At 33.3% G+C, this 23,700-nt stretch overlaps 1 protein-coding gene across 5 annotated transcripts in view; it reads right to left on the reverse strand.

The window, feature by feature from the left end:
* The window catches only part of LOC106718822 (protein held out wings), a 68,283-nt gene that overhangs the window by 5,343 nt on the left and 39,240 nt on the right, over window positions 1-23,700 (reverse strand). For 2 of the 5 annotated variants that reach the window (XM_014513013.2, XM_014513046.2), the window contains exons 2-6: window positions 20,993-21,126; window positions 2,515-2,631; window positions 1,863-2,003; window positions 1,310-1,430; window positions 77-418 (exon numbers count right to left, since the gene is read on the reverse strand). In XM_014513013.2, coding sequence (XP_014368499.2) covers window positions 77-418; window positions 1,310-1,430; window positions 1,863-2,003; window positions 2,515-2,631; window positions 20,993-21,126 — 855 coding nt within the window. The remainder of the gene's footprint in view (window positions 1-76; window positions 419-1,309; window positions 1,431-1,862; window positions 2,004-2,514; window positions 2,632-20,992; window positions 21,127-23,700) is intronic. The other 3 variants (XM_014513038.2, XM_014513030.2, XM_014513023.2) reach the window with 3 other exon arrangements.

Raw genomic sequence — 23,700 nt, forward strand, 5'->3', positions numbered from 1 at the left:
GTACTTTATAATAACAAAGAACCGATTTAGGAGATGCTATCAAAAGCTGTGTGTAATCAACGGGCGAACAACCCACCGGTATGGTCTGCGGCGGCGTACTCGGCGGTGAGCAGCGGGTTGGCGGCGGCGGTGAGCGCGGCGTAGTTCGCGTAGTCGGCGTACGGAGACGCGTAGATGAGCTGGTGCGCCGGCTCGCCCGGGGACAGCAGCCCGGCCGCGGCGCCCGCACCTGTACCGTTCAGCAGCCCCGCTTGGGCGCCAGGGCCGGACATGCGGGGCGACAGTATCAGCGGCGCCCCCAACGGCGCCTGAGTGCGCAGAGCCACGCCGCCCACGCCGCCTTGTGGCGCCAGCAGTCGCTGGGTCTCCGCCGCCGCCGCAGCCACGCGTCTCCACTCCTCGTCCGCTGTGAAGTCACCTTAAACGCATCAGCAATGTGGGATTTGTGGCAAAATATTCCATTTTACACACCTTAAACTCATTCGTAGTACCAACCGCGGTACCAAAAATAAATACTGTTTATTGACAACGGGATGGTGGCATGTGAAGTTATTAAACAACAGTTGACCAATGAAGAATTTATGTATTAAATGAAAAAAAAAAAACATCCAGTAAATGTCACTGTGTCAATGTCACACACCAAAGTACACTGGTACTTCGTATCTGTTGAAGGGACACAATAATAATTACAAGGTGCCACTAAGGAATGAAGTCACCCGTGTGAATAATTAATAACCGTAACAAGCCACAAATCAATTTAGTTAGTCATCTAAACGGTCCCAGAGATGACTCAGACCTGTTAAAAATCACAAACTCAGAAAAAAAAACAAAGGTAATTTGATTAAAAGAGTAAAGCTATTTTCTAAAGTAGTCTCAAATCACTGAAGTATCATTATCAGTATCATTTCACTGAATGGAAGATGTGGATCAAGAAAAAATTTCTTCGTGCATTGTCAAGAGCTCATATTATGAAAAGAGCCAACTTTATTTACAAATTCTTATTAACTCCAAAGATTTAAAGGAGTATGTCACGAGAAAAATTTTTTTTCCTATTCTTTAATCATTTAATTAGGCTCTGGTAATTTTCGTACTAACATTTTCTCAAAACATAATATTATGGAGCATAAATTGATGATTGTTGTTAGGTTAATCAGCTGTAAGACCTCTTTTCCACTAAACGATTATCCATGATACTCCTATTCATATTATTATAGACGCGGCAGTGTGGTGTAGTGTGTCTCGTTATTGGAAAAGAGGTCTTAGTTACTTAATGTAAGTGGTTAGTGACAAAACATAAAAGTGTCCATACTTATGAGGCACTGACCGTTGACGGGCACGACGGCCTTCGCACTGGAGTCGCGATACGTGCCGTTGATGATGGCCAGCTCCATCAGTTGACGCTTCTTCAGCTCGTCTTCACCGTCCGCTTGCTGAAGTACATTCGCAACGATTACTAGTCTTGCAACAGTCATATGGTCCACACAGAATGCATGTGGAGTTAGAATTGACTAGGCCTGATTTTATAACGTTGATGACCAAGTGTGGATTATTATTATATGATAGTCATATAAATATTAAAATTGACTTCAAAGTTGTCTGACAGTTGTTCTAGTGCCTAGAAATATTTGCACATGTTTTTTGGTCTCAAACTATGCATTAGTGTTTTGATCTAAGCCAAATTAATTTTGATGCTATCTACATGTCATTATCTCAAAAACGAACGTTCTATCAATTTTTTATCATTTTAATGCTAAAAATTCATTATGGTTTCTTGTTAATTCCTAGAAATATCTGCAACACTGTACGAACATATCGGGTCATATACGTATTGTGATTAATTTCTGATATAATTTTTATCTTACAGGTACAAGCAGACGTTTGACTTCCTCGACGGCTCTAGCGAGTTTGATCTTCGCCCTATTCTCAGTATCTTCGACTGTGAGCAGCACGTGCAAGTCGTCGGCCAGGTGTTCCCAGTTCGGCTTACCGCGGTTCGCGTCCTCCTGGAATTAAGACGACTCAATTGAGATATTGAACTAAACTAAATATAACAAACGAAGATTGAGTAGTTACTTTCGATGATGATGAAATTAATTTATTTTTAATTTAAATAATTAATTCATTTAATTTATTGAAACTGCTACGGAATCTAATTATTGTCTATATTTAAATTCTTAAATAGTGAAAAGAGTTTTACGATCGGATTCTTTCTAAAAGGGGTTAAGCTTAGTTCAATTTGGGATCCACTAGCTTTTTTATTATTAACCACTTAATTTATAATAATTTACTACGTACGCTATTACACAGAACATTTAAAATAAGAAATTGTTTACCAATAATGAATTAAAAAGAAGATTTATAATCCTTTCTGCAGCAAATCCAAAAGCTGCATGAAAAATAATGAGTTATTAGTAAAGTGACATATCTTGTACGATTATTATCGTAGATTGCACAAAGTATTTGTTTAACAAGCAAAGTAAGACGGGAACAAAGAATGTTATCGACTCGGTTTACCTTTTTCTTATCTCTCATGGATCCTTTTCCTCTGACCATGATTTTGCATCCCGTTTCCTGTTCCAACTGTTTGGCGGTCATACCTCTGGGACCTAGAATCCTTCCCACGAAGTTGAACTGTAAAAAGAAAATATTTTTTGAATAAATTTGAAATAATAATTGTAAACATAATGTTCACCGTTAAATCGTCTCTTAATTTAAACATTGGCTTTTTCTGATTGTATATACTGTCAGAATGTTAAGGGACAGTAAACAGGTACTGCTCACCAATACATGTAAGGTGGTCCCAAATTTACTTGGACACAAACTGTTTAGTCACGTTACATTATGCTTTCATCACTAAATGTTGAAGAAATAAAGCTTAGTCTATGTTTCTTATAATGACTTCCAATAAGCAATGACCTGAGTCCTAATTCAAAATAAACTAAATAGAATGCTCTTAAGACTCGGGATTAATTAGTCGCAACGGTCCGCACGTGCCGTGTTTCCTGGGCGCATTAACTCAAGAACGTGTACTACATTTGACACAACCTCAATTCCAATGCTTGAAGCTTCGGTCCGGTGTAGACGAACCGTGAACCGGAATAATTCCGGCGTCGTGCCGTCAAATGGACCAATTGGCACACAGCCAAACAACATGCTAGTTATAGTTGCTACAATATAAAAGGTCTGTTTTGACGGCTTAGATAAACATAGGAATCCGCACCAGATCAAACGATGTTTTAAATTTTTTAATTACAACAGTTTCAAAATAATACGATTTTTTTAGGAAGATCCTTACAACGAACCCTTATTAACTACAAAATAATACCAGATTAAATGAGCCTATAATATTGAAGCAACTATTATGACCTGTATACCAAAACCGCGTTTCGTAATTTCACGCCGTTATTTTATCTACAGGAAAAATGTAAATCTTGCAAGTGGTCTAAAGATGCATGACCAACGGAGAGGATGTGGTTATGCACAACATACAATTAAATTAAAAGGGTCTTTCTCGTTGGTCCGATCTGTCTACCTACCTAACTCATGTCACTCACAAATCCCTGATAGCTCAGTAGAGTAAGTTTGTTAATAGGAAAAGGATCATTTCCAAATTATCTTATAAAATAATATATGTGCGATGCTCTTTTAAATATTTCTTTACATCATGAAACTTTCCACAATTTCATCGTTTGTCAATAACAACACCTACTTCATTAAACACGATTGCAAAGCAAGCCTCAGATCTAGGGTTAACAAAAAGTCAAAGAGGTTTTTATAAAGCACATTGCAGTGTTAAAGACATTAATGAAACAAATAAAAGAAAATCTTAATTAAATATTTAATTTATGCTTTGAGAATGATTTATTAATTATTTGATCTTTTTCTTCTTTTTTTTTAATTGAATTGAAACATCTAAGTTTTTTAACTTTATAATTTCGGTTTGCACAAACAAAATATGGGTTGAAAGACACAAGTTAAATTATTCCTGGTAATTACTGGATTCTGGAACGGTTGGCAACCCTACTAAAACCGGACGCAGCGCCATTTTGAAACAGTGTCGTGTCACTTGGCTTCGCGCCCATTTCTTTGACTTTTCTCTCGATAGTTAATGTTTTCAATACAAAAAGGAGTTCTGATTTTCTTGCACTGAAAATACGTTGAAACATGTACAAAGTTTCAAATTTACACATCCCATTCTTAAATACTGTCACGTTTACTGATTTGAAACGTCGCTCATCAATGTCAACGGAACGAAAGAAAATTCATTCATTTTAAAAGGGGTTGCCATAAATATTGTTTTTGAATAAAAATAATTATTTAAATGAGTTATTCAAAATCGAAGTGCCTGTTTTTGAATACTAATCGATAATTATGTGTTCCAATTAAATATTACATGTTTATTTGAGTTTGAGATTTTGATCTCAGAAATCCACGGTTAGTCGATTTTTAAGACTTAGGAAATAACTGAATAATGTCAACAGAGCATTAAAAACAAATTCTTAGTCTTCATCAATCTACATTTTAAAATATCGTCTATAATTTATAACCCACATGCATTTATAATATTAATAATACATAATGTCAGATGATTTTTATGTTGAAATCTAGTTTCGGATGCGTTATGTTTATTTGGCTCAACGTAGTGGCATCCGTTTATTTTGACATATCGCCAAATATTTATAGGAAATGAACATAGAATTTTTAAATACAATATTATAAAGAAGCGTCAGTATTTGCTGAAGTATTGATTAAGCCCGCGCTGGCATTCTGTTCGTCATACTTGAATCTTGTAAGAATATTATGTCATCGGATGTTTTTGATGGACCATTCATGGATTGAAATTGTATACTTAAATGATACATAATATTCGATTCTATTCTTTGTTCAGTAATTGAAAAATAAGTAGATGTTTACATATCTTTAATCAAATCTAGCGATTCCTTAGTTATATTTGGAATTAGGTTCCGTGAGTTTTGTTCCAAATAAAATACTGCTATTTTTTTACAGTTAAGTTTCTGTGCATTTAATTATACTTAAGAACTTAATGAGTACGCTGTATTAAATACTGAAAAGACATTTCTTAGTAGCTTTGCTAACGTTAGCTTTGAACTTTAGCGGGCCTAGCACGAATATTTGTAGCAATCGCCATAGTATTCAAATTTGTGCAGCAGCAAAATCTCATACTATTGACATAATTAACGATAAAAATAAGAAAGGCGATTATCACAAATATTCTTGCTACGCCCTTGGTATTTTTTACGATTCTGGTATTCTCGACAAAACAAATAGGAAAGAACAAACAGATAAGAATTTCATTATTTTTCAGAAACAATTGAAATAGAATAAAAATATTTAAAGTATTAACAAATGAAGGTAAACAATTGTTAGTACTATTATAGCGTAACGAATTGGTAAACATCAATTGCATTCCGCCTTGCAGATATACTGGTAATGATTAATGTTTTTTACTAAGTATGTATGCAAGGAATTCTAATTATTAAATTCATTTTTTTTTAGCTCACAACATTGTAATTTATTATCACTTATTCATTTTATTATAGGCTTACGGGTTACATTACGGTACCATGCCAAAAAATCACATAATGTAAAACTAGATTGTATTATTATTTTTTTCAAAATATATTTTTACGTTGGAATGGTTTAGTTTTCTAGTATTTCGGGGCTTTAAAAAGAGAACCCAACAACAGTGCATTTTTTTTATTTAACGAAATATGTAAAAGCAAGCAAAGCTAATAGGAAAAGCTTGTAGGATATATATTTTTTTCAATCGTTCTTTTATAGAGTTAACTTTGAAATCTGCAGCAAACTTTAATTGTATTAAACAAAGCCAACCACTTGTGACAGGGTAATTAAATTGACAGTTAAATGTATGACCAATCAGCCACCTATTGGATTTTCAAGGGTTATAAGCAAAGGAAATGCAGAGTTACGGGATTAAATTATTTATTTTAATTTTTATATATTTACGATATAACACAATGAGAAGTCAATACGTCACTCGAGTGACAATTATATTAATAGAAGAATAAAACATTGATAATTTAAAAGAGGTTCAATATGTGTAGATTATTTTTGATTGTTATTCCAACACGCCCCCTCAAAAATAATCACCTTTATACAAATAATATTAAAATATACAATATTTAACTTCTCATTGTTTCCCTGGGGTCATAGTCGTTGGTCCAACATTTGTTGCAAGGATTAGGGAAAACCCAGGAAAAACCTAATCAGACCAGAACACAAAAATTAACATAAAATTATTCAAGTGAAACAAAAACAAATTATAACATGAATATTAAAATTAAGTAAAGATGCACTTCAAACCCATCGCACTCCTCATTGCTTGAAAAGAAGCTGAAGGCAGTGGTTTAGTAAGTGCATCTGCCAGCTGCTGTCCTGTGGGAATATAATTTAATTTTATTATATTTTTCTCTACCTGTTCTCTGGTAAAATGATATTTAATGTCAATATGTTTGGACCTTTTATGGTTCGTGTAATTATTCGCAATACTAATGCATCCATTATTATCCTCGTAAATTATAATAGGTTCATCAATTTTTAAATTGATACTAAGTGCCAAAGATCTTAACCATAAAGCTTCCCTCACAGCCTCAAACAATGCCATATATTCTGCCTCGGTCGAAGATACGGCAACTGACATTTGCCTTTTTGTATTCCACGTTATAGTACATTGGTCAAAAAGTTTAAATAAATAACCAGTAGTACTTTTTCTATCACGTGTGTCACAACCACCCCAATCAGAATCTACATATGCACACAAAGTATTTTTATAGTCACACCGTTTGTAACATAACTTTAGATTAACGGTTCCTTTCAAATATCTCAATACCCTTTTAAGACATTGCCACAGCTCTTTATTGTTTTTGTTTGTGTACCGACTTAGAATATTAATACTTGTACTTATGTCGGGTCGAGTACAAAGCATGATGTACATCAAACAACCTACAAGACTTCTACATGGGGCGTCACATTTATCATCCGAATTCAGTGCTTCATAGTTTGGCTTACTTTCCATAGGGGTACTAACAGGGTTACAATCATACATATTAAATTTATTTAGCACTGTATTTATATATGCACTTTGGTCTAAAGTTATTTCGTCACTAGATCTAGTAACCCTTATGCCAAGATAAAATTTTATGTCTTTTAAATCAGACATTTCAAATTTACTCTTTAAGTAACATTTAAATGCGTTCATTGTTTCCATTTCAGCGCATGCAATGACCAAATCATCAACATATAACACAACATATATGTTACTATATACGTCCCCTTTGTCTAACACATATATACATCTATCAACAGCCGAATTTTGGAAACCCTTCTCTTTAAGTGAACGTTCAAAAACCTCAAACCAACATCGAGCTGCTTGTTTAAGTCCGTATAAAGACTTGTTTAATTTGCAAACATAATTCTCTTTGCCAACTATACCTTCCGGAACTGTCATGTATATTTCTTCCTTCAGTTCACCGTTGAGAAAAGCAGTTTTTACGTCCATATGGTGAATGAAAAGATTGAACTGATTGGCAAAGCTAATTATGAATCTAAAACTAGCTATCCTAGCTACGGGTGCAAAGGTTTCATTATAATCAGTGAGGTACTCCTGGCTAAAGCCACGAGCAACAAGGCGAGCTTTGTATCTCACTGGCCTACCATACTCATCAGTTTTAATACTGAAAACCCATCTACAACCAACAATATTTTTATTTTCTGGCCTCGGTACTATTGTCCATGTCTGATTTTTATTTAGAGAATTTAATTCCTCATTTATTGCAATATTCCACTGAGCTTTATCGTGACGGTTTTTAATTTCATTATACGATTTTGGTATATCATTTAAGTCAGATTGCGCACACAATAATAATTCATCATCGCATTCATTCAAATACGATACAGGTTGACGACTCTTGAGTCTATCACTCCGCCTTAGCTCACTATTTTTAAATGTAGGATCTGTGTGTGTGTTCTTAGAAAAATCATGGTTTTGGAATTCACAACTATGTGATTTACTGTTGTCAGATATTCGGGATTTTGTTACTGATTTATTTTTACCACAACTATCAGTTTCACAACGAGAATTTCCAATATTCTCTTCACACATTAAATTAGGCTTGTCAAACACTGATTTATTACATTCATCAGTTTCATTACGAGAATTTCCAACATTCTCTTCAGGCTTTAAGTTAGGCCTGTCAAACACTGATTTTCCAAGTTCATCAGTTTCATTACGAGAATTTACAATATTCTCTTCAAGCCTGCACTGAACTAAGTCAGTTTCATCCACGATTACATCTCTGACAACAACAAACTTAGAACTAGCTGGGTTCCAAACTTTATAACCGTTTGGTTCATAGCCCACAAATATGCCTTTCCATGATTTATCATCAAACTTCGCTTTAGTTGTTTTAATGTGAACATAAACGGTGGAACCAAAAACCTTTAAATATTTTAATTGAGGTTTTTTATCATGCCACAATTCAAAAGGTGTCTGTGAAAGTTTGAGAGCTTTAGTTGGTGTTATGTTAATTAAATAAACAGCTGTTAATACTGCTTCACCCCAAAAATGTTTATTAAGCTTAGCACCGTTTAACATAGAACGAGCTTTTTCGGTAATAGTCCTCACCATTCTTTCAGAAACACCATTTAATTGTGGAGTTCTTGGAACTGTCAAGTGATATGTAATTCCTTTTTCGACACAAAAAGCTTTCATTTCATTAGATAAATATTCTCCACCGTTATCACAATATAAATTAACCAAGTTTGTATTAAACTTCGCTTCACTCTTAGCAATGAAGTCTTTAAATGCCGAGAATACGTCAGATTTATATGTAAGCAGATACACCACACAGTAATGAGTATATTCATCAACGAATAAGACAAAATAATTTTTATTGTCTATAGTTGTAGGAGTAATTGGCCCACAGACATCAGAATGGACAATAAATAATGGCCGCTTAATATGACTTTTGTCTTTCATAATATTAAATGGTAATCTACTCTGTTTCCCATTTATGCATGACTCACACAAATCATCAGTTGGACATACTTCTGATATTTGATTTACATCTGCAACCATATTCTTATTTTTTAAATCCAAGAATTTATTTCTACTTATATGACCCAAACGTTGATGCCACAAAGTATATGAGTCTTTATTTTTATTACATTTTTGGGAAGCAGGGTAGCACATGTTTATTGTATGTACTTCAAAATCTATAGCAATTAAATTGTTCATCAACCTACCTCGCATGATAGACTTACTCTCCTTTAACACGTGAACTCCTTTGGGATCGAATACAATAGTCAATCCAGCCTGCTGCATTTTACTGACAGACAATAGATTGTATGGTACTTCCGGACAATACAGTACATTCTCCAATAGTCCTTGAATACCTTCATTACTTGTAACTTTTAAAGTACCCTTCTTAGTAGCTGAAACAAATTCACGGTTTTTAGCTATTGAAATTTTTAGTGGTGTGTCCAAACTGGTAGAGTCATAGAACAGATCATCTCTATTTATAATATGATCTGAAGCTCCAGAATCTAACAAGAAAGTAATTTTGTTTTCTTCTTTATGTTCTTGGTATTCACCAGTCATAAAAGCAAAACCAGAATAGTTCGCCGATGACGAGGGCTGATTTAACTCGATCGATTGTAAGGTCCTTGCTCTTTCAGATTTATTACAGCTCTTGATTTGTTTATAAAAATAACAATCAATTTTCTTATGGCCTTGACGTCCACAGTGAATTTTACATTTAATGAAAGTGGTCTTTCCTCGATTGTTTTTCTTGTAATTATTATTATGAGAAAATGATGATGGAAATGCTTGCTTGTTAACAAATTTTCGTTTACGTAATTGTAGATTATTTCTCGTAATATGAAGTACTTTAGTACTCGTGTCAGCCGAATCATTTTTGAGTTTAACCTCATGATCTAAGAGTCTAGTCTTCACAAATCCTATAGTCAAGTTATCTTCCGTCAATGTTTCTATTGCGGTAACGACGCCATCGTAAACAGGTGGTAATGTTAAGAGCAAATGAGCTACTTTATCACTTTCATCAAGTTTAGCTCCCGCTGCATGCAACTCAGTCATTAAATCATCAAAAATAGCAAAATGTTTCACGAGTGATACATCGCCTTGTAATTTTAGTGTCAATAACTTCTTCCGTAAGGCTAATTGTGTAGCAACACTTTTTCGCTCATATACTAAATCTAAATTCTTTATAATATCACTGGCTGTACTCTCTTCGTTCACGAATCCAAGATAAGCATCTGATAAATATTCTATAATTACGTTTTTTGCAATCCGATTCTGTTTTTGCCACTCACTAGACTGTAAATTTGGATCCTGGTCTAAAACTTTTATTACATTTAATTCATTTAATAATGCACGTATTCTAAATTTCCAAATAGAATACTTTTCACCATCAAATTGTTTAATATTTCTCTTGGTTTTATCCATTTTTAGTATTATTTAGTAAAATTTTATACTATCTGATAGACTTGAAAAAGAGAAGAACAACAACAAAATTGTCAAATTTATTCAAATGTTGTTTTTCTTTTTTTTTAATCGAATGTTTTTTTTTTTTTTTTTTTTTTTTTTTTTTTTTTTTTTTTTTTTTTTACGGGATTAAATTATTTATTTTTATTTTTTATACATTTACGATATAACACAATGAGAAGTCAATACGTCACTCGAGTGACAATTATATTAATAGAAGAATAAAACATTGATAATTTAAAAGAGGTTCAATATGTGTAGATTATTTTTGATTGTTATTCCAACACCACCTACGTGATGTCTCCAATGTTATTGCAATGAATGGAAGGACGAATACGCTATTAAAAACATTTGTTCGAGCTTTATTCACATTCGATATTAAATTTTATTCCTCCTACAGAAACACTTGAGGTGACGAATAAAGGCGGCAGATTAGATTTGCTGCAAGAATAATAAATATTTTTTTTCTTAATGTTTTTGCATATGTCACGAACCATGTAGAATATAAATAATGTATTTGGTCCATTTAAGAAGGAAATAAAAACAGTAAGACGTCATTATTTCATAAAATTACATTTTGTATTCTAAAGAGAAATATAAGCTGTAGAAACTACCAGGACTTCATACTTTATAATATTACAGCTACACAACTTTTAAATTGCATTTACTTTGACAATTTTGAACACTTAGTATTTCATCTTACGTTAAAAACATAATAATTGTTAAAGTGAAAGTCAAAATACAGATTATTCAACCTCCCTAAAGGTAAAAACATAAAAGAATTTATAACACATTTACCTAAATATCCATAAAAGCGCATGCATTCAATATCAACTCAGCATACTGCTTGTAACACGATCCTTGTTATTTTTCTGTCACTTTTTCACTTTTCCCTGCTCTCAGACAATTTGGACACTAACAAAGTGCTCACATATCAGACTTTCAGTATTATAACAAGGCATTAATAAAACGAATTACACGTTCTGACTTCGTTCAAGCAACAGAGAAAAATATACGCAGTTCCAAATTAAAAATAAAACTTTGTACACAATTCGTATACAGATACTTTTACAAAACCATAGAGAATTTAATTTTTTTCCTGTTTTCCTCGTATATCAACTCTGCCTACAGATTAAAATTGTATATCCGTTTAGTATTTTTTTTTAGATTTTAAGTTCAGTAGTGGACGAGCTCAGGCTGAAGAAGAGGTAGTTTTTAAGTTTAGTTGCATTTAATATATTTCAACTCGACTCATCGCACCACCAGCGTTGTGATTGTTCAGGGATTCATTATAAAAGCAAATTTGTTTTTTCAGCTATTTTCGACTTTATAAAAGCATACAAGTTGCACCTCGCTCTTACTCATCGTGTTTTGATATCTCGCATCAGATCGTTTGAAAGTTATTAATGCGTTACTCCGGCTATAGTATATAAACGCGAAGAGTAAAGATAATACCAATATTTGGATATGTATGGCTTCAGAGCTTAGAGTTTATACTTCGAAAGGTTTGATGATAATTCACAACAATATTTCTACTTAAATCACTTTCCTGAATGAAATGTAAAGTTTTTACTAATGTGCGTCAAAATACTATCGTATTTCTTTAACGACCATTGTTAAAAAACCGTTGTTACAATTTTTTTCGTTAAGAACATCAATCTTAATGACATTAAGCAAACAAGATAGACAAAAAAACATATTTATACATTTTTCATCAAGAGTTGTTTAACATATTTTTTACAAAAACACTTCTTAATAAATGATCGGTTCTCACACTAACCTTGGTGTCGTGTTTTAACCGGCGTTTAACCTTTACCCTCCGCTTTTACCCGTTGTATTATAAAACTACATCCACCGTGTCACGATGAATGTACCGACGTGAACTATCGACCGCTATTGATTGCCGATCATTACTGGCGTCAGATGGATGGATGTAGGCGTGGTACAAATCCCGATATTGCGATTGATTGATGGATTAATTCTAGAATAATTGTCGTTCTGCAAATGGTCACGACATGCCATTCCTATTGTGGCCGCAGGGCTTTTATTCTTAGGATAGAACATAAAACCCAGTACACAACATTTTAAATGTACTTATAATGTGACGAACGAATCTATTAATACATATGCTTTTGACGATCATATTTAAATGATGTGCATCTTAATTCATCAATTATTGATAGTATTAATTTCTTTTGCTTTCGTAATAGCATAAATAAATAAGCTGAGCTTTTTTATAAGAGAAGGAGATAAACGAGTAGCTGGAGCACAGATGTTACTTGGATTCGACACTATATCGTGTGCGTTTATTTTTAGGTTTATTTAAATTTTACTAATTATACGCTTATTCGGAAGATGTCATAATTCCTGAATCATAAATAAGATGTTTCATTTATCTCCATATGATTCATTGAATCTTTTAATATTAAGTACACAGCCTAAGTAAATGACATACGATCGAATGATTGAACGTTTTGTAACATAACGTAATGACTTCATAGACCAACAATAACTTATTTCACGGCGACGTCGCTCTGTTGTGTGAGATAAATCAATTTAGTTGTAATGATCTGCCCAGCTGCGTTTCAAACGAATCGGATATAGCCGCACAAACTATTAATATACGTGTTTGTGTACCTTATGGATGGTAATAGTGATCAAAGATTACTCAATTGTAATGAAAATAGACTACAAGAAGTATTATGCCCTTCAAATTAGAATGTACTAAAACCGAAATAAGCGAAGCTTTTGGTCAGGTTAATTTTTACAACGTAATGCCACGTTGAGTTGATTAAGATGCATTTCTACTTAGAAGTGAGACATCTAACGAAATTGTAACCACTGCTCCACTTTAAATTGAAAGTTTATTCAACTAAATAGACTAGAACTGAATTTGGCCTTTGAGGACTTCCAATGTCTAGTGACAAAGGAGATGATAGCAGTCTTATAAGCCAAAGACCATAGCCGTTTTGATAGCTAATGGGAATTTGGTACCTACACTTTCATATAATTTCTTTACTTAACAAAAAGACGTAAAACACGTCAGTATGCATAAGTAATAATTCCACTGTACACATAGTCTTAGAATAGGGTTCGTGTGAGATGGGGGGCAGAGCGATTCCTGACCCGTGACTCGCTGCGCTGAGCTAGTCTGTTCCCCTCACCGCTATGCGACCTGATATTGCTACTATGGTGAAACTATGTACAGTAACATAAATATGCATTTTACTTTGGTTGCGGGTTCGTAGATAACACTAAACATAAGTCCCTATTTAACACGTTCAACGAAACTACGATTTTTTTGTAGTAACTCTCACAGGCTAACTTGGACAGTCACTGCTATCAAAGTAGAGAAATTCTAAATACACAAATGTGACAGTTATGTACTACCTATATTTCCACTTATCTAGAGCACAACCAGATCGTGAAAAACATATGTGATTTTTGTGAAAATGAACAACTATATAATATGGAATCTAATCCAGGAGTGTAGGTTTATGTATAGTAAGTCGTTTACAATCCTTCAACACATTTATTTCCAATATTACAAGTACACAAGAATTAAAATAGACATTTTTTTTGCTTTTGTCCTTACTAATTTAAGTCACGACAAATTTAGTACATGTACCAGCCACATAGCTAATTTAGTATGTTGTCTTTCAATTATAATATTTATTGGTGACATTTCAGACGGATTCCTTGTTTAGTCGGTTGCTCGTGATCTGTGACCTGTTAGCTGACATACGTCGACCAATCTAATCGACCTCATTGCGCTTATGCTAGTTTCACAGAAGGACAGACGCCATACAGTGCAGTATTGCTATTATTGTTTGAGCGCGCAACATCGAGAGAGAACATTACTAGTAGGTATACGGGAATGTCTACTGTTCTGCCCTGGTGTAAAACTAGCATTAGCGTTTAGAGCCTACGCACACAGTATATATTATGCTCAGAAAACTAGTTTTGATTCGCTTATATATGGCACATTATGCAACCAAACTTTATTTTTACTAGGATTATCCTTGTATTACGCTATTCATGTTTTACATAGGAACTAATAGTAGTATATGAAGTCGAATGAAGTATTTGAGTTGCAGAATTTCATAGTTTAAATCATTAACTTTAATATTTCATCTCTTTAAATAGAAAAAGACAGGCACAAAGACAATTCAAATAAAGACGTAAAAGGATATAAAATAATACTAACGTGCTTTGTGAAGGTGTTGCACATTTGAGTCTTTACAAAACAAAGTAAAGGGTCGTTCTTTAAATAGTACAGATGCTCTGTGTGAATACGCCCTTATACCTATTGTATGCAGCTCGTTATCACTCTCTGGACAAATATGCAGTCAGGTGACAAATGTGTGACAGGTTTGACAAACATAGCCGTGCTTGAGTGAAAGTAACTTAATTGCTCACCTATTTTGTACTGTGTTGGAACATGTTAATACTGATTAGGGAGTAACGACTGCTTTAGATTGAGGAAATCGTATGCGTGAGTTCCGTGATTATTTCCTTGAATTTGTTAAGATAATGTGGGAGGAACGTGAGTTTTTTTTCTCAGATTTGCTCGGATCGGAAAATTTATATTACTACTTAATGCAATCATGTATTTGTAAATAATAATGTATGATAAAGGAAGTCCCAAGTAGGGTTGGCGGCAGCCGTAAAAGTTAAGCCAAAACATTAAGGTTTATAAAACCGTGTGCGCCGAATCCACGTGAGTGGGATAAAGCTAGGAAGATGATGATGTAGGAAATAGCTATGGAAAGAGACGTCGATATTTTGTCTGTTATGTTAATAGTCCTATGATTTGATACTGCAGACCATATACAATATTTTGGACAAAACAATTCGAGTTTAATATAAACTTTTAATCATTATATATTCAAATGTTAGTCATGTCAAAAGGTAATAAAATTTTGCAACATTACGACAAAAGTCCTCATGGAAGTATTCGAGATGTATGCAAAAATAGTACAATATGAATCATAGTCCGCCATTACGTCTGGCAATTTGCGTAGCAAGAAATAAATGTAACGGAAATTAGTAGGTCTCCCACGCGGTGGTCATTACACAAGTAATAGCTTAATATAATAACATCGTGCTCTGAGAAAACTTCATTAAAAATCTTACAAAGCAAACGATGTCCGCGATAAACAACGCCCGCCTACGCCGCACCTACTTCAGTCACAAGATACTGCTTTGCTTCTGGAATAGGCCCCTTAATTTTGGAATTAAATAATGTTCATCACAAAAGAATTTAGCACAAAAACCAAAAATCTTTCTAGATAGTTCGAAAACGCCTAGAAAAAAAAAAACACATTAAAAAATTGGCAGGCACATTTAATGAACGACGATAACTTAATATGAAAAGGGAAGAGAGTAATGAATGACGTAACGAAATGCATAAATCTCAAATCTATAATGTAAGTACAGTTGCAAGTCATAACCTAAAATCGTTCATCGCCATTCTATATTAGATTACAATGTTTTATATTTGAAACATTCGCGAGCCTCGACTGGTGTTTGCACTTGCGAATGATCGAGTACTCACAGCTTGCTAGCGCCAAATGGTTACGAGATTATTATTTCTACTCAACATTAGAATAAATTTATTTTTAAGGAATTTCAAGTTATTACTTTCACAGTTTAAAATGAAAATAATCGATATTATTCATAAAATCAGCAAGCAGAAAACAAGAGCAAAAAGTATTAGTAAAAAAAAAATCCTAGTTGAAATACAAAAAGATACGAAATCCCCATTAAGCAAAAGGTTAACCCTCTAAATAATTCTGGGAGATTCACATTCCCATACAAAACATAGTACAAAAAATGAATGGTTAGTAAAATTTGCCATAAAACGATGCTTTCATGTTAACTAGTTGAATTAGAGCGTGAAAACGCCTCAAAACCTATTAGTTTAAAAGGAATTAAAAATGCTATCTAGTGACTGTTATGTTATAAAGATATAAAACATCGAAAGTGTATAACACTAGTATTTCCGCGGGGATTCCTTAATTCGTAAATACGTGTAAAACGAAAACAAATCGCTAAATTAAATAGATATCCGCAAATTCTAAGTGCAATATGTCTCGGTGACAACTAAAATAAATTGGCATTTTGAACAGAGTTGGGAGACAGATTATATCTGTCTTCAGTGTATAAAAAATTGCACTTTTTATTTTTAAAAATCTCTATTTCATTCTATTTTTGAACATATTTTCATCTCGCAATCATTCGCATTTGATATAATCAAAAGCATTGTGATGATTCATAATAATGGATTATGCTAAAAATATGATAATAATTTCACAATAGCAATTTTGTTACATGCTAGAAATTAGCTGTATGGAAATTTAAAAATTGTTTTCATTACATTTTAGCGCACCTTATTCGAAACCAAATGACTGTCGGTAAGCAATAAAAATATCAATCAACCTGGTTCAATTACAGACCACGTAAAGGCGATGAATAGAAAACAAATTAGTTAGAATTACTTTTACTAACAATAAATAACAACACTGATGGTTTTAAATGCGAAGACTATCGGAGTTTATTCGACATTTTTTCTCTAAGCATACAGTTTCGTACTTTAAAAGAACAACATTCGAACATATGTCTGAGTGTTACTAAAACACTCCGAACCCATCTACAACTAAATACTGATTGGAATTGAAAGGAGAGAGAACAGTTAAGTCGTAAACGAGGAGTCCACAAGCTGGGCAAAAAAGTAGTGTAACGGGACAGACTGTTATGGACAGATTTAATAAGAGTTATCTTATAAGGCGATGTGAAGATACCGCGGACGAGTCAACTAGAAGAACACAATAAACAAATTTTGAACATATTGATTTTTAGTGACATAATAAATATAGTAATGGTTTGCCTTACATCAAAAATGTTTCTGTCTAAACCTTTACGCTTCGTTCAATCATAATTTCAAGTAGCAGGTTTATATAATTTTATAATTTAATTCAATTTGTATTAATTACCACAGAGAACTGTAACAAATAGATATAAAATTGCTATAACTTATCGTGGACAAAGTAAAACAATTTGCATTATTAATGTGTTTTAAATTTTCCACATGATTCAATATCAAATGCTTATGTTAAATCGCTCTTGATCATACTATTTAGTACTGAACTGTACAGGTTTAATGCAACTGAGCAAAACTAGTAGGACAAGTACAAGATATCCCACCAAGTTGGTACTATAAACCCGACTTCCCTTTGACACGTCTACGTGTAGCTCATTTCTCAAACGACGCGGAATCGGTAGAATATATTTTGAGCGCAATTTCTATTAAGAGAAGTAGCTATATGTTAATAACAACGCTATAATATATCTAGTTTGTTGAAGGTCGTTCTAGTTACAAATACATTCTGTATATCACAGTTGACGTTTCCTAGAGTATAATGCACTTCTGGACTTCAATAAAGCAATAACAGTTTAATATGAATCTCAATATACATATAAATCTAGGCCATGTAGAAAAATTAGTAGAATAATAAAAGAAAAAAAAAAGAGAGCGATTAAAACTTATCCTATCTTAAATTAAAGGAAGAGTACTAAAAGAGGCAGTTATCATGATTCTATTTTCGCTTAGATGACTCGTACGTCACAAAAATATAAATAGTTGAATCATAGTATAATTCCGATTGGACTGAAATATAAAAGTCTTCACAATATTTCCTAAATTGAGAATAGATCAACAGATTTTCTAATCTGTAGACTAAATTCCCTAAAGACGCAATGAATCTAATTTTTACCGTTAGTTTTGGCTTAAAAAACTAATGCATATGTAGACTTCAAGTTCTAAACACATGTAAAAATTTGTAACGGCATCACTTCTGTGCGAATTATTGTAGTCGAATTGCCATCGAAAACATTTTCGTTGTTAGTCACGGCCGCTACGAGCAAGGCCTAAAAACCATTGTTTCGACAGCAATGTATTCGGCATACGAAACGCATTTCGTGTGCTCTATTTCCAGATTAGATGCCGTTTACTTTACGTTCCGCGATTTTTGCGAACAAATAAAACGCCGAAGTAAATATTTCCGTTCCAATTCTTAGTATGACGGAAATGATTTTGGACGCATCAAAATTACAGTTTGTATTGATTTCTTTGATAGCTTAGTCATGAAGCATTCAGTGAGTTGTCCTTAATTTAAGAGTGGCATTTTGATAATCATCATAAGAGGCAAGAATATTCCAAACATTACAATCCGCAGTAGGTATGCTAATGCTTCTTTGAATGTTGATTTGAAAAATGTTTATTTGAATACGATAACTGTTCCGAGAAGTCATTAAATGCAATCATTCCTTGGCCAATGCATCCTTACGGCTTCTTTGATCGGTAATTCAATATTTGATTAATGTGTAGATTTATGTTCTCATTGTTACCGCCCTTGACAATTATCCGGATGATCATCACGAAGAGTGACGAATATTTCATATGACCAACTATGACGTATTCAAGTTGAATTTTGCTTCGTAGAATGAATGTTACAACAATATGAAACAAATTCTTACAAAAAAAAATACCGAGTGACCGTTGTAGAAAAAGCGTTTTAACGCCAATACCATATAAGGAGTGTGACTAAGCCGCACGGATGGCGCCAACAATCGTCAACTAACATGCGACTGAAGCTTATGTGAACTGAACAAGAAGGCCTTTACTTTATTTATAAGATGTTTTTTACAAGATCTAAGAGCGCTCAGAGAACAACTAATCACCTAAGCTCGAAAAGATTAATCACTAAAATTAATAAACAAAGTCAACATCAAAGAAATTATTAATGTTACTGACCTTTGATTAAGAAATGCGTAAAATTACACAGTAATTTGTTTTAAGACATTTCTATTTAATAAAAGTTATTCGATTAAAATAAAAATAAAAACTTTACTCCTTTGCTATAGATAAACAATCGCATGTCGCATAAAGACATAATACGTAACTTTTCGTACAAGGAAAAATATGGATAAACGAAAAGTTAATTGAATCAAAAATCACTAGTTAGTTATCTTTTAAACATTAATTTAAAAACACTTTTTAATGAAACAAGCTAGAAGAATTACCAAGAAGTCTGTTAACATCGTAAGCTTGTTCGGGTCAGTGACTTCTCAACCATATATATCACAGAGTACATTTAAAACAGATCGCTTTCACAGATTGCGGCCACTAGAAGGCAACAGTAGGCACTAGATCGTGCCGCTATGATGCATGTTATCAAAATAAGCCTCATCAGTCGCAATCAGATGTCTTTTATGTTTCCAACAGAGATTTAGTTACATTCATTGATGTAACAAATGATTCATGCAAGTCAAAGAACTCTTTGACTAAATAGGAATCGTATAATTCGTTACCAATTTATGGAGAGGTTACAAACCACAATGAATGAAAGTTAGAGTCGAAGGTCTAACTTGGTACGTAGGTTTGTAGCGAGGTATAACCCTGACATAAGTCACCAAATGTAGAAGCTTACCAACCTTGCGTTTCTATTTATATGTACGGCGCAGTATCTCCCGATGTGATATAACCAACCTGCGCCATTTATCTCGATCTAAAGTGTAATGTACTAAATACACCCTTTAAAGATAAATACGAATGAATGACAAGCAAGCTACTTAAGATAGCTGTATTGGGCACGGTTAAAGCGATGTTGAGATTTAATTTTGTTTTTATAGCGTACGCTGCGAATAACAGTCTCAAATTCACCGGTCTAGATATGTTCCGTTATTTCAAGGCAATTCATTGATTAGGTGATCGAGTATTTCACATTTGAATATTGCGTCGAGTTCAAGGGCAACAAGCTTTGATACGGACACATAATTACTAAAGCAGGAAAGCTTAATTATGCGCTAAAATTATTACTATGATATAGTCCAAGTAAACTTTGGACAACAGCTATAAATACAGGTTTTGCATGAAATTGCATGTTATAACTTTTATGCCATATAAACAAGCTTTTAGAAGTCCACTACGCTATTGTTTTAATTAGATTTCACCGCTATTTAATCTTAAATGTAACATAAAACAGGCATTACATTTTTTATGAATAAAACATAGAAGATACTGAAAATATAAAATAACAAGTGCTTCTGCATTCCTAGCTTTAAATTAATGTATATTTTATTAGTTACGTCTTGTAATAAATTGGACTTTCTCTTAAAAAATGCAGATTTTTAATGAAAATACCATAGACACGTATTTCGCATATTACTAGCAGATATTTTATTGCATTTTTAATTTTTATTAAAGCTCAAATTAAAGCCAAAATTAATTAATATGCTTGATGTTTCTGCAATTTTTATTTACCAATCATTCTCATCTGTTGCTCAAAATATCTAAAAACAGTTCTACTTATTATATCCTTACATAATTATTTACTTCTTTATTGTTTACGTGTAAGTCAATATTGTAATGATTGTATAGGTACTTACATCTGGATGTTCTTTGACCGGGACGTATACTTTCTCTGTGAGTGTGGTGACAACGCCCTCTGCTTCCGGTAGAATAAGCGGTTCCTTTTTGACTCCATTTATTTGGAATAAACTCGCTCGCACTTTCGCTATTTCTGTAAAGAAAACAATAAAAACTTTTAGTGTGGACTACAACATCTGCGGCAGTAAATTTCTTAGATAAAACCTGTCATATTAGTTGCGATAATTTTAGATCTCCGCCCAAACAGTTTACTGGGAAAGATTAAATTTAATGTGTCGTTGCAGGAATTTATTAGCTTTCGGATATTATATCATATGGCTTACAAGAACTCGACTTCTGTATGCGAAAATCTACGTTAAAAAGCATTTCGTACTTCAAAGGTCGTAAGTGTGCTGTGCCAAATTCTGGTATTCAAACTGGTACAAAGATGTCGTAACATTGCTTGTGAGAATGGAAACAAGAAGTAGACTAGATAGGAGTATTCATGAGATGTATACCTATTTGGAAGACGTAACGTTATTTAAATGCACACGGTGTCGCAAAAACACATGGTCATCTACTCCACCGGATATCTATCTGAGTCATATCACCTCATAATCTGAATAAAGGAGATAATATCAAACACCATGTATGTACTCATGTAAACAACGTTGAATGTATTCTTTGAGGTATAAATGCAACATACAAATTATTTGGACCACGTTAAAGCATGAAAAGGTGTTATAAGTACTTAGGCTTTTCAATATCTGTTGCTTTTGACTTTTACCTGAAGACGCTCACAATTTTCAGTTATTCCTCGTTTTCCAAATTCTGCTAAAAGTGACTAGCACAAATTACGTACAAGGATAACATTTAGTTGATTTAAGAAATTTAAATTTAAATCTATGTCGTTTGCAATAAAACGTTTTATGAAACAACATTTAGTGAATTCTAGTTTGTGTTATTTTAATCAGATCTAGACTGACGTCTGCTCTTTGTACGACACTTTTGGCAACCTTGACAAATACATTCATAAATTATGTTACTCAAACTCAAAACGGGATATTCTCAGCTCATTTAGGTAATTTCCTCTTGATTATGTTTTATGTAGTCACAAAGGAACTCATTTAGCGCTTCCAATTACAAATCACAACGAAATCGATCTAGCAATTAACATAAATAAGTAATAATTCTATATGATCTTCTATTTTAAATGATTAATAAGTGGCTGAACTCGATAACTTCGTAGCAATAATAATTTTAAAGACTACAATTAGTTCGGTACATTGTAAAATCGTCTGCTGAAAACATTAACAAAATCCATCATATGGTTTTCCTTAGTTCTTTTAAAGATTACCAAGAATTCTAAAGGAAGTTCCTAAGGATGTGAACAGAATTTTCTTTATACAAAAACGTATGTGACTAAGTTTATCTAATGCACTATACACAAAATAAAATAAAAGACGACAGAATTTCGTATGATTTCTTTAAAAGAAGACGATCAAACGTATCATATCCAAATTCGTGAAACAAGGAATCGTTTCATGGAAGGCGAGTTACATATGGGGCCAATGAGGCGCTATCGAACACGTGTGGTCACACACCACGGGTACTCTGGACCGGACAATACGAGGAGCTTTCACGCCATATAAGGCCGGTCGCTCACTCGAGCCGTTATACAGCCGTGCAATGATCGCTGTCGGATTATAAGTTTAATTGCCACCTCCTTACATATTTCAATGTCCTTTTCGAGAGTTTTATTCAATCCTTGAATTTTTGAGGAACATTTTAAGAAATTTAAATGATAATCTTACTTTAAATTTATTTTTTCTTTGGACAATACAATAATTTAGGAGAAATCGAATGCGGTGTGTTGGTTGCTTAACAGCATTATACCTTTTAAATGTTTACGTACAAAAATATTACAAATTTCCATTTAGCAGGGTCCTCGTTCATCGTTTCGTTTTTGTTTACACTATACAACATTTATTATATCTTTGGCGTATTATATCTTACTCTTTATATCGAATATCGTACAAAAATTTAAAAAAGCTTGTCTTGCTCGGTTATAAAATCGAGTGCAAGAACTCTCTACTTCATATTTAGTTCCCAACTGTAAAGATCTTTATCTATGCAAACTGTTTTCATCTTTGTTTTGGACAGGCTATTAACTAATCAATAGGATGGTACAATACTGGTTGTGTAGTCAAGTCGAATAAAGGTTGATCTAAATGAATCACCGAAACTGACCGCAAGGTCGATTCTGGGTTTGACAAGAAAAAAAAAACACTTTACAATGTGACAGACAACGTTGACGTGTGTTGCAACATGTTGTAGGTAAGTTGTAGCGACCGTTTGAACAATGCGGCCCGCCTTTGTGTTGGCAAATGATTCTTTGAAACAAAAACAAAGCATAATGGAGGCTGTGTTTTGACGCAAGTGATCTTTTACGTGTTCCTTCGCCTGTCCACCTGCAGACGAATATGTGTCTAGTTTGATTAATGGTGCTGTAGTTTCTTTCTATATCTAAATATAAAACTTTGTGGAATAATTAGTGGAATTGTGAAATTATACGTTTTAAGCAATTTCACAACTTTATAAATTATTAAAATGGAATATAAAAATTAAAAATTATCTAGACATTAGATACCTTCAAAAGTGAGTTCCCTAAATTACTTAATTTATATACCTTACTCAAAAAAGGAGAAAAAACAAAGTGTTTCGAATT

Source organism: Papilio machaon, chromosome 9 (genome assembly GCF_912999745.1).
Source record: "Papilio machaon chromosome 9, ilPapMach1.1, whole genome shotgun sequence".
Taxonomy (NCBI): Eukaryota; Metazoa; Arthropoda; class Insecta; order Lepidoptera; family Papilionidae; genus Papilio; species Papilio machaon.